The sequence below is a fragment of the Bidens hawaiensis genome, unplaced genomic scaffold (genome assembly GCF_021521415.1).
Source record: "Bidens hawaiensis isolate Kalapana, Puna unplaced genomic scaffold, B.hawaiensis_p1.1 tig00044060_1, whole genome shotgun sequence".
Classification (NCBI taxonomy): Eukaryota; Viridiplantae; Streptophyta; class Magnoliopsida; order Asterales; family Asteraceae; genus Bidens; species Bidens hawaiensis.
The window spans coordinates 62050-74104 of record NW_027505873.1 but is presented as its reverse complement, the minus strand read 5'-3'; the positions used below and the strand labels follow the sequence as shown (position 1 = coordinate 74104).

Here is a 12055-nt window from a genome sequence, read left to right as displayed (position 1 = left end):
GACGGATGGACTACTTATTTGTAACATATTTGTGTTATCTTAGTTATGTAATTTCTGTAATTTTCATATAAATTGTAATAGTATTAACAAATATATGATATTTTGTTGACTGTAATTAACGTAATGATTAAAGTTACAATATTCATCAATTACCCGTGTAATACACGGGCCTCAATCTAGTATTACTTATAAATATCAAGTAATAAATGTTATTTTTGTCAAAACCAAACATCTAAGTCTCACGAAACCGGGTTTTTATAGTTTTAAATTTTTTAAATTCTATTTAATCAAATTTTTACATTTACTATATATAATACAATATTAAATAAACATTATTTTGATAAACCGAACCACTTTAGATTGTTCATAATAATTTTCTTTTAAACCTCCACGTTAATGTATATGTATTTACATAATATTTTACTTATTTATCAATAAGTAATATTTATTTTATTTATAAAAAATAATTAATGTTAATGATAATAATACTAATAACAATAACCAATAATTATGATATTTCCACTTACTTAAAACCCAATCGAATCTCAAATCCATTGTAATCCTTGTTAATTTTTATTTATAATTAATTAATATTATATGTAACAATTAGGAATTTTTGTCGGTATATCTCGATGAGCTTGACCGTTTTCATCCTAGTTCTTTTTATTATCTCATCATCACTCAATCCACTTTTTAAGCTAAGTAATTCACATCCCTTTTTACCGTTTTAAATTTTTGAGACGTTATGCGTTCACAATCAAACTAATTATAAATTTTCACTACGATCCCAATATACCATTTGAAATTGATGTCGTAATTCAACGTGTCGTGACCTAGTATATCTTTAATGACATTTGTCATTTGATATTACATGTCTTGTACCAACCAAGATTCATGAATATTGTTCTAAACCCCATTTTATGAATTATCACACAATCAAAAGGGAGACAATTGGTAATAGTCAATTGTGCATAACATATGTGATACGTGTTCCATTATAAAGAATTGTCTAATGGCATTATGTTAGATTATAAATAATTGTACAATTATACTATATATTAAAGGAAACCTAGTTGTTATAGTATATTTCAATTTTTTACATTTTTAGTCCCTTAACTTATAAGTTATATTAAATTAGTCCTTTTAAAGTTTTAAAATATTTTAATTTGATTCCAAACATTTTTTTTGCTAAACTTTGTTTAATTTTGCCCCCTAAAGTATTCATGGGTTTTAATATGTTCCTTAAATATGTATATTTAAGTTACTGATCTTTTTTAATGACCATCATACAAAGTTTTTTTTTTTAGTTTTTTTAGTATGTCATTACGACATGTTTATTTCATTTATGTCGCGTCGTTAAAACGAACATGTTTTCACAGTAAAGTATATAAGTTTCGTTGAAAACGAAAATGTGTTCACAATAGAATATAATTTTTTTTTATTGTAAGTTATATAGTAAGTGCAGTACCACGTTGATACTGTAATGAGCTGAACTGATACAAACCATTTTTTTATACTTTAGATAAATATTTTTTATCGAGGTGATAGTCGTTATGATTTGTTTGTATATTCAGTTATGGATGGTTAAAAGTTTGTTATGTTGGTATATTCCTAGATATTTATGATGATATAAAGTAGACACCCGAAATCATTTCACTTATAATCCAAAAATGAGTATTATTAGTGTAGACAAAAATGAGAGGTTATAATAACTTCATGATAAAGCCAACCCACCAACCCATCCCTTTTAGGAGATTAATGAATCAATCTGTCATGTCTTTGTCAACAAATCCAACAACACAACAAGTCTAGATCTAATAATACCATATCATTACCATAATTTATTTAATCCTATAACATATGATTACCATAATTTATTTAATCCTATAACATATCAATCATATTTACACAACAATCATACACTTATCTCACCTTCTTTTCGATACACATCAACTATGGATCATTATCATAAAACGCGGCAACAGGTGATGAAGGTAAGATATTTGGTTTTCCATCCACTTGAAATTCAGCCAGCAGGGAAGCAATGTCGGGTTTATCACACAACGGATTCTGCCTCAGATTAACATACGCCAGTATTCCTAAACAGTATTTTAATTTTAAATCTTATTCTCCACTTCTAAAAATATTTTTATAAAAATGTTTACACAAAGGGACATAAAATTCTTACCTTTACCGGCTTTCAAAAACGAGCAAATAGCACGTAGTGATTCAACAGGTATCCAGTTACTGCTTGCACCGACTGAAACAAGATTTGGAGCATGCGAACACATCTTTGACAAAAACTCTGCACTTCCAGCTCCACCGGCATTTCCACTATGCAAGATTCATCAATGTGAGTTTTTTTTTTGGTATCTTTTATATATAATAATGATGATAACTATAGATAAAAAAATATTAATGAGGTGAACCTTATATTGATGCGGACCATAAGGAGGTCTTGACTAATTTCCTTCTGTGCATCTGAAAATCCAGTTGAACCCAATCCAATTCCCTTAATACAAAGGGTTTTAATGCCCGAATGCAAGAATTTTCCCAGAGATGCCCCGAATTTGCTGTAAAACACAATAAACTTTTAAACATATATTAAATTAAAAAGGGTCCGGATAAAAGTGGCAATGATGAGCGGATTGAGTTAGGTTATATTTTCTCTTGGTTAAAATGATAAGTAGTTTTATAAGAAAATAAATCAAATGGAAATAAACCTGCCTAGGGTTTATTTTCAATGCATAAAACCTCCTAAATCATTTTATTTGAGAAAAGTTAATTCATCATTTAAAAAATATACATTTTAGATGATGCATAAATAGGCCACCCAAGTATCCAAAATGTTAACTAAAAACACATGCCACCTAAATATCAATTTTGTTTCGTTTATGTCAATTCCCGTCAAAAAATTGCCATATGACAGAAGCGCCCTATAAACTTCAAAAAGGCGTGCATATCTTATAGGTTATCATAAAACATATAATACAAGTAACAAGTTACTCGTAATTTTATCGTAAAGTAAAAACTAGGGCTTTTTACCACATCAATTTGTTTGTGTACTTCAGAGAAACACATACAATTTTCCTCGGTTAGGGCTTTTTACCCACCTGCCATTTTTCCACCAATACTTCTAAGACACTAACCTGGTAAGATGATTATCACCAATGAACAGAGATTTTAGTGGGACATTTAATGCACCAAGAGCTTCTAATAGCTGACTTGCGCCACGACAAGTAAGCTCACAACTTTCCAAGTTCAGCTCAACAAGGGGAGTGCCACATTTAGATTTCTCAACCAAATAAGGAACCAGAACCCTACAGTTACAATACGACGTGTCAGATTAGACTTTATATGGTGTATATATGAGACCTAATTTATTGAAAACGCATAATGTACTGACTTGATCCCTTCATCTAGAAGAGGATTTTCACTCAAGTTTAACACCTCTAAATTCGGCATATAAACCATAGCATATTTAAGGCAATCTGCATCATCTTTTTCCAAATTATTGCATCTGCAAACATCATTATTCTTATGTTAAGAGCCGCCATGTAATTTCATATAAAAGTTAATGGCATTCTAAATACCTCAGATTCAGCACACGTAACGATCTCAATGATTTGCTAATCTGTCGACCTGGATTAATACAACTTGGAGATCCCCATTTAAAATGTGAAAGCCAACCAGCAATCTGAAATGTTGAAAATGAAAATAAAAATCTACATATTATAAAAGAAATCATATATATGTATAAAGGCACTCACATTGTTTTCTGAGAGATCAAGAACTTGTAAACAAGATTTAGCTTCAAGCAGTGTGTCAAACACCAATTTTGCAGTTTTCCACCACATGTGATTGTCGGAGAGTACCAATGAAGTTAAAGCACTGCAACATAAATACAATAAGTAAGCATGGCACAACAAACATTAATGATGGATTAAAACATGTATACTGATAGTTACACACCTTGTTGCCATTAATAATGATTCCAAACCAAGAGGTAAAGGAAATTGTGAGGCGTCTAGAAAGCTTGATCTCTTAAATGAGAAACTTTTTACCACATTTGTCTCGAATCCCTTATCGTGCAGTGACTCACATATTGCTGTCACAAGATTTGCAGGAAGCTTGCAATGAGCGAATTCAATAGATGCCAAAGTTTCCTTGTTTTGTTCTAGAAGTTTGCAGAGACCCTCAACCTGAAATATAAATTAAAAAATGAAGAATAAAACAATATTGAAGAAACATGGAAATAAACTAATTACCTGTTCCTTAGACTTGAGCCATTGTACTTCCAAATATTCCAATCGACTATTCTTTAATAAGGACTGTCACGTATATACAAACATTAGTAAATAATACAGTAAATGAATGCAAATAATTCTGTTGTCATCTTACACCAATGGCCCCAACACAATGAACACTATGGAGTCTCAAACGTCTGCATTTGAAAACAACAAAAGACAACGCTTAAAAACATTTATGTGTAAAATGCACGCGCTTAACAATAATGAAAATTCGGATTTTTACCTTGTATATATACCAAACCGTTCACAATGATAAGCCAACTTTGAGTAACTTCTTGACTTGTTTATGTGCCCCTCATAACTAATATGTTTTAGCAAAGCATCTGCAGAGATTATAAAAAGAAACACTAAATATATAACATATATCCAAAAGAGATTTCACGCCTTATTAACTACAATTACCTGAAATATCGACTTCGCCGAGAAAACCATCAAACAATGTGACTGAAACCGTCTCCGCCGTAGCATCAAGGCAACTGTTAACACGCCAAATTAAGACGATACAACAGAACATCAAACAAATAAATATATAATTATTTGAACAGTCAAAAAGGTTTCATACTTCTGCAGATGTTTTTCCCAGTAACTCTGCTGCCAATCAGTGGTTAACTCATCCTGTTTAACGATCGACCATCTTGATTTATACAACGCTTTCCATATCATATCAAAGTTTTCACATCTACAAATCCGTACACCGTTTTTCATTTCCAATTACATTCTAAAAGTGTCAAACAAACACGCCATTCAAAACCAAACATAAAAAAATTAAAAACCTTTTACGTTTACGTGATGGTGCGATACAAGTATCCGAAAACGAGCTATCATCAGAGCTAGAAGATGGCCTGAAAAGATATCATCAACAAAATATATAAATAAATAAAATATATATAATATATGAAATGAAATGAACAAACATTTACATTGCATCTTGTAGATTCTGCAAAGCCAATGGAGGTAAGTTAGGTAAGAGCTTATCAAACAATTCTGATGGAAGTTGATAAACATATGATATATTCCCATTTTCTGCACACAATCAAATCAATCAATTGCTTTTCATAATAATAATAATAATTACAATCAAAATCAAAAGTTAACTTGTACTTATTCCCAAATACTACCAATTGATATTAACATGCAAAATTAACTAAATTTAGGCCCAATTGATTAAATTTACCGTCAAGGATTGCATCTTTGATTGCGCCGATGCATAAATTGATCAACGACGGGACTTGACGCATTATTTACGGACCTCCGATTGCAAGGATTGTGGTTCAATTAAGCCATGCAGGTAACATAATGCGTCTAATTGAGATGAATTCGTGTGCAATAACCGTAATCGAATGGTGTGCAGCAGTTGATGATCAGGAGGTTGAAGTGAATTGGTGGCACGCTGATTTCAACCCGGTTTCTGACCCGACTGAAAATAATAAGTTGTAAGAAGATGGTGGTGTGGGGTCAAGTCAAGGGGTGGGTGGGGACCACCAGTTTACTTGTGGGCTAAAGGGTTATATTTTGAATCAAGTCCGTATGACATGTCACATGAGCCCAATGCTAAACCGGTGATGTTGTAAAAATTTGTAGATGTGAAACTAGAGTTAGAAAAAAAAACCAAACCCCAAACCGGACCCGAAACAAAAATCCGGAACCGGTTTTTTTAATACCCGGGTTTTTCACACTCGAACCCGTACCCGACCCTACCTGTAGTGTACGGATAGGGTATGCATTTTGGCACTATAACCCGAACCCGAACCGATATGTACCCGAAAACCCGAACCGGTTCCATACCAGAACCGGGTTTTACCAATACCCGAAACCTGGTATTTCAAATACCCGATGTATACGCGAAAAATACCTTAAAAATACCCGAAAATACCCCCTAAAAGTGCAAACTTTTAAAAATTTCAATCTATACCAGAAAAATACCCCAAAAAACCCCGTAAATAGGGTTTTTTCAATACCCGATAATAGGGTATTCAAATACCCGGTTTTAGAATACCCGGTTCTATACCCGACCCGAACCCGATGAATAGGGTATGGTTTTTAGAGACAATACTCGACCCGAACCCGACCCGATTATTACCAATACCCGGTTATACCCGTACCCGGTCATACCAGTACCCGGTCATACCCAAACCCGGTTCCATACCCGAATCCGGGTATCTAAAAAACCCAATTTGTGCACCTCTATGTGAAACTCTACACAATTTGTTAAAATGAAAACTTAACTTAAAAAAGATTAAAATAAGAGAAAAGATGCAATACAATAATCCTTAACGTACAAGAATATCTATATTCACGAAATTGATCCATAAAATCACATCTCAACATCTCGGAATCATCAATACATACCCAATTAATCATCGATTCACTGAAAAAACAAATTTGGATCGTTAATCAATCAATTTTTTACTTTTTTTTTCACGAAACATGTTTTTGAGCGTTTTAGTTTTTGACTGGGCGTTTTAGGTATTCGGCTGAGCGTTTTAGTATTTTTGTCTTTATTTTTTTGCCTTTGAGCGTCTCGTGTACCTATCGTACGTTAAGGCATTATTGTACAGTATCTCGACCCTAGAAAATAAAACTATACTGAAATCTAATACGTCTAGTCCTCTAGCAAAACTCGACACTACAAAAAGAATACAACGAAACGTAGCGAATGAAAATCTATATTTAGAAAGAAATCTGATATATGTACTGAAAAAAAAGTGAATTATGTTCAGAACGATGAACTCAGAGTTCTTTTTTATACTTGGGTCAAAATGAAGTTACAATGTCACTCCTTATAACCCAAACAACTCAACTCTAGCAATCCTTTCATTTTGCCCAACGCGTTCATCATCGGTCCCTTAAATATCAACGTTGTTACGTATGTTTTGAACACCTTTTCATTTACTTTTTGACACCTATGAGATTTGATATTTCTTAATACTTGAAAAGATAAAGTCTTATCTAACATCTTGATACCACTAGGTTAAAGACCCTCTGGTCAAGATTGTTATATTTAGTCCTCCCATTCTTTTTAACATTACAAATTTATGAAGTAAACATTTAACATCAATGCAATCTTTTAGATAAATGTGTATTGAATTGTTTAATGATGCTATAATTTTAACATTTGTTTATGTTTTTTCGTGTCAAACCAAATACGAACCCAAAAATTTTATACTACAAGAACATTAAAATCGTGCCACATATTCACACAAACATGATACGTACATGTATTCACTCGTTAACACGAAAAATAGCAAATAATGAATTTCATGTTATGTTTGTGCGGTGTCATAATAAAGAAATGCTTGATCAGAAGTAAATACGCAGTCATAGATTTGTGTCGTATAGCTATAAGCGTAGTTGATCTTTACCATAACTATAGATCGAGGTATGACGAACCGCAAAAATGGACACATTCGTAGTTTTATCGTCTTCTTGTTAACATTTGACGAATTTAATATGATCTACCACAACTTATGTATGAAAACATGTATTTATGATACCATGTTACTTAGATTTTCCTCTCTATCCTAGAATGGAAATGTGGGCCTCAAGCTTTCATTGTACCAACTTTTATGACTAATCGTATTCTGCTTTAATTTCATGTCACCTTGCATAAATTTACATTACCGAAAGTCAAGTTCAAATCATGTGATGTGATGTACTTTATGATGGCATTTCATCGTACACATGGCAACCACATTATAACATGGCCAACATATTTCACAACATCATATGTTCCTTCATTTAAGAATATGTTTCTCACTAGGAAGTTACAATATAATTACTAAACAGCCACAATTACAATATCCTGACATGAACTTGGGCCACGGGTCACCCAAAACATTTTGATTAGGACAGATAAATAGATTAACTAATAAAAATCTTATGATATAATTAACTAATTAAGCGTGATGTGTTAAACCATGGAATCCAAGGCCATGATGGTGCTTAGGTTCATCGGATGCATGTATTTCTCGGAACCAGTGTAAATCGTCTCAACGATGAGCTTATTTGCACGTTCAGTTGGATGAAACGGATCCCAGAACACATACAAGTCTCTATTGGGACAGATATTTGATGTCGGGTTACAAATTCCAACTCCATTATAAGGTCCTTGTCCGCAACATGCCACTTTTGATGTTATGAAACCTAATTAAAATACCAACAAAGTTAAACTCATAAACAAGAGGCGTAGTACATATGTGAGTCTCATGTTTGGAACTCACCAAAGGCTCTAGGATCATCGATGAAGTCATTTTGCATATGCATTGCATTGACCGCGACGAAGTGGTCTGACCCGAGCTCTTGGTTGAGACTTTGGATCATTTGCACTAGTTGGGGGTTGAATAAGGCTGCAGCCTGTTGTGGCTCATATGCACATTGTCCGTTTGCTGCCCTCGCGGCTAGTTGGGATGGCACACATCCTAATGGCCCCGATCCTGTCACGAGGATTCGTCTGGATCCCAAATTGAATAATTCCTGTAATAAATTTTGCCATTAGTAATTATACATAGGATAATCACTAAATTGACCATCTTGACTAATGAGTTTATCAAAATGTTTTTTTTTTTAATTCCAAATGGTACGACAAGTGTCCCCTAACACATCATATTTTAATTTTGGCACAACAGATTTCATTGTTAGCGCAATAGATCTGTTCTCTTGCGGAAGTTAAAAATCTATTGCGCCATGACAAAAAAATATATTTTGTTGCTCCGACGCAACAAAGTGTGACATGTTAAAAATATATTTTATCGCGGCTAGTTGGGATGGCACACATCCTAATTAGTAAGATTGAATTGTTTAACAAAGTTGAGGTTTTACAAATAATATTTTTGTAAAAGAAAGAAGTCATAGCTATTAATTAAAATTTATTGGTCAAAATGGTTGTTTTGATTATTTTCTCTTATACATTATGTATATGTGAGTCCAACGGTGAATTATAACTCAACATAAATAGTGTTTGATATACGTTATACCTTAAGGATCTTGCGATACTCGGTGATAATGTATTTGGTAAACTGAGGAATGGTGTATTGTAGCCTTCTTGCAGTAATCGGTGCCAAGAAGTAATTATTAACATAATCGTTGCCACCGAGTGTGATGAGAACCAGAGCTTGGTTCACGAGCTGGCGAGCCTGGCCCGGACCAATCAATGCACTTACTCTAGATTGGTAGGCTTGAAAATTTCGTAGTTGTTGAGATATCCTTATAATACTTGCCTGCCCAAAAACAGTTATAATAAAAAAAAGGACGTCACATTGTTCAGTGAGTGCATTTAAAGTTTATATGAGTGAAGGTCAAAATCACCCTTCACTTTTTATATGAAATAATTGTATGCTTGAATTGGAACTTAATTAATTATCACGTAATGTCGTATTCGGTAACATTTAAAGTTTAAACATTCATTTATTTGAGGCCATATTTCTTTAACGATGAAAGAAGCATGCAACAGAATTCTGCAGCCCTGTGGTCACGTATCAAAGTCAAAGGTCAACATCCGTTAGATGTCCTTTTGTCTTTTGATAAAGATCACTATTTTCAGGATCGGGCACAAAATAGCACAAATAACCGGTCCGGTTTTATGTATTTTAATCACTTTCGTTTGAGCCGGTTGGCCTATTCATAATTATTATTATTATTTTTTTTTAAATCTAAATTATCATTTTGGTGATCTATTTAGTACGTTACACTCTATATTGTGTCTATTTAGTATTTACAACGTTATATTGTATGTGTATACTAATATTGTAAATTCATAAAAAAAATATTTCAACTAATGTACCGTTATATTTTATTTAAAATTTGTTATATACTTATATGTATATATTTATAATTATTTATGACGTGATCCTGTTTTTAAATCGGTTCGACTAATGAACCAGTAAGGCTGACGGTTTCTGTCAGATTATGAAAGCATTGATACTTTTGTACTTTTATGGTGAATTTCATGTAAAAAGTAGAATAGGAAAAAAAATACAACTTACAAACTGAATTCCGGTGTCGTTGAGGATTCCGATCCCTGCGGAAGCAAAGTTTGCTCCGACCAATAACTTGTTTCCGGTCAATTCCGGGCTTAAGTACGGCAAAGTGGGTTCGGCCCCAATCTTTTGGCCTACAAAGAAAAGTTATAATATTTCAATATAACCATAATGACTTGTGTTACGTATGGCAAAAGCATAATGTGACAAAAGTCACAAAAATACAAATGTGACATAAATAGCTTACTAATAAGATCAGGAATGTTAAGTCCATTAGAGAACCGGCCCGTGGGGCGATGGGTCGGGTAATCAATGCCATAAGGTGGCGAGTCGGCTCGGGCACTAGTGAGGAGGTAGTTGTTGTTGCCATTGTCAACTAACGAGTCACCAAACACGAAGAAAGCACGGGCTCCATGAGCCTTATTTGGCAAGGCTACAAGTAGTAGAATTACCGTTAGGATGGCAGCTAGTGGCAAAAGGGTGGTGGTGTTAGAGGAAAAGTAGGAATATGTAGCCATGCTTTGGTGGTGAAGATGGTGGTTAGTGGTGGTGTTTTATACAAGAGTTTGTGGAGTGCATGGGTGTAAGTGTTTCTTTAGTTAGGTGAGGCCTATTGTCTAATAAATGTGGGATGGAAACTAAGGTTTAGTGTAAAATGAAAGCCAAGTTTATTTGGCAAATAGTTATGACAAATGACAATCCATTATGTATAAATTAAAGTAATTGTTGTACTTTTATGATCTTATGTAATTTACATGGAGGTTTGTAAAGATATAAACACACTTTTTATTTAATTACTTTATTTCCGTCCTTTTCTATACATAAATAAATGTTTGGACTTTGGAATACAAAGGCCACAAAAGTTACCTATTGTGTTTGAACAATTACCTCTACATTCCATTTGCATGTTTACACTGACGTCGAAAACCCATTTCTCCGTTTTGTTTAAAGCCACTTAATACGCTATGTATTGACATTTTTCATCATTTTACTGATTTCAGAGCTGAGTCATAACTAAAACCAAACCAAACCAAACCAAACCAAACCAAACCACAATTGGTAGTTTGAGTGGTTTCCGAGGAGGTTAGGAGTTTGAGTTTTGAAAGAGAAAATTTTATCTCTTACGCTGGATGGAATGCCCTTAGCAGTTCTGGCTCTTATATATCTGTAGTTGGGATTTGTTGTTTCTTCGTGGTCGTAACAATCACTTCAAGCAGTGGAACAACAAAAGATGCGCTCCAAGTCCTTGGGCTGTTGAACAGAATCCAACCACACCGGAATGGATGGTACAAAGTCCTCCAGCTTTTCATACTTTTGAAGAACTTCCAGGTACATGTAATTGTGATCCGTTTGCCAGAACCAAGGGGTCTTTCTGTGGAAACCTCCACGAACAATCGTCGTTTTTTGATGGTTTTTCCGCTTCTCACAGATGCTCTTTCCACACCTCCGGATATCTGGTGCCAAATCGTCGCCCCTTTCCTGATTTTTTCGATAATAACACTCTTACAAGATTAAGAGTGTTGGTTGTTAAAAAAAATGAACCATAACTAAATTTAGCATATATTTCAGTAACTCTATATCATAACCAAAAAAATGGGTCACACAAAAAACTTGTAAAAGTACAAGAATCAACTATACTAAATTTACTAAAGTTTACATTATTACATATATTATAAATACATACAATACTAGAATTATTAGTTTATTTAAAATCTTAAATGACATACTTATTTTGATGTGTTTATTGTTTTTTGACGAGAACACTATGCC

At 33.5% G+C, this 12055-nt stretch overlaps 2 protein-coding genes across 2 annotated transcripts; both read right to left on the bottom strand.

The window, feature by feature from the left end:
- Nucleotides 1-1583: 1583 nt before the first annotated feature.
- On the bottom strand, nt 1584-5659 carry LOC143615740 (uncharacterized). The gene is made up of 16 exons (XM_077088791.1): nt 5485-5659; nt 5231-5333; nt 5084-5152; nt 4873-4989; nt 4713-4786; nt 4534-4633; nt 4402-4444; nt 4269-4331; nt 3973-4202; nt 3771-3891; nt 3594-3697; nt 3407-3520; nt 3150-3320; nt 2430-2573; nt 2189-2334; nt 1584-2099 (listed from the first exon to the last, which is right to left on the bottom strand). Exons 1-16 carry the CDS (start codon nt 5546-5548, stop codon nt 1954-1956), a joined length of 1809 nt encoding a protein of 602 aa, XP_076944906.1. The 5' UTR covers nt 5549-5659; the 3' UTR covers nt 1584-1953.
- A 1718-nt stretch (nt 5660-7377) lies between these two features.
- On the bottom strand, nt 7378-11029 carry LOC143615739 (GDSL esterase/lipase At4g28780-like). Its single transcript, XM_077088790.1, has 5 exons — nt 10533-11029; nt 10292-10419; nt 9284-9526; nt 8531-8783; nt 7378-8453 (listed from the first exon to the last, which is right to left on the bottom strand). Exons 1-5 carry the CDS (start codon nt 10801-10803, stop codon nt 8221-8223), a joined length of 1128 nt encoding a protein of 375 aa, XP_076944905.1. The 5' UTR covers nt 10804-11029; the 3' UTR covers nt 7378-8220.
- Nucleotides 11030-12055: the final 1026 nt, after the last annotated feature.

What these genes read in the sequence shown, in the direction of transcription:
- LOC143615739 (XM_077088790.1), bottom strand. Translation starts at nt 10,803, where the DNA reads ATGGCTACATATTCCTACTTTTCCTCTAACACCACCACCCTTTTGCCA. An exon ending in TAACATTCCTGATCTTATTA is followed by an intron (nt 10,420 to 10,532) that starts GTAAGCTATTTA and finishes TTTTCTTTGTAG; the next exon opens with GCCAAAAGATTGGGGCCGAA. An exon ending in ACGACACCGGAATTCAGTTT is followed by an intron (nt 9,527 to 10,291) that starts GTAAGTTGTATT and finishes GTTTTTGGGCAG; the next exon opens with GCAAGTATTATAAGGATATC.
- LOC143615740 (XM_077088791.1), bottom strand. Translation starts at nt 5,548, where the DNA reads ATGCGTCAAGTCCCGTCGTTGATCAATTTATGCATCGGCGCAATCAAA. An exon ending in TTGATCTCTCAGAAAACAAT is followed by an intron (nt 3,698 to 3,770) that starts GTGAGTGCCTTT and finishes TCAACATTTCAG; the next exon opens with ATTGCTGGTTGGCTTTCACA. An exon ending in ATGGTCCGCATCAATATAAG is followed by an intron (nt 2,335 to 2,429) that starts GTTCACCTCATT and finishes AATCTTGCATAG; the next exon opens with TGGAAATGCCGGTGGAGCTG.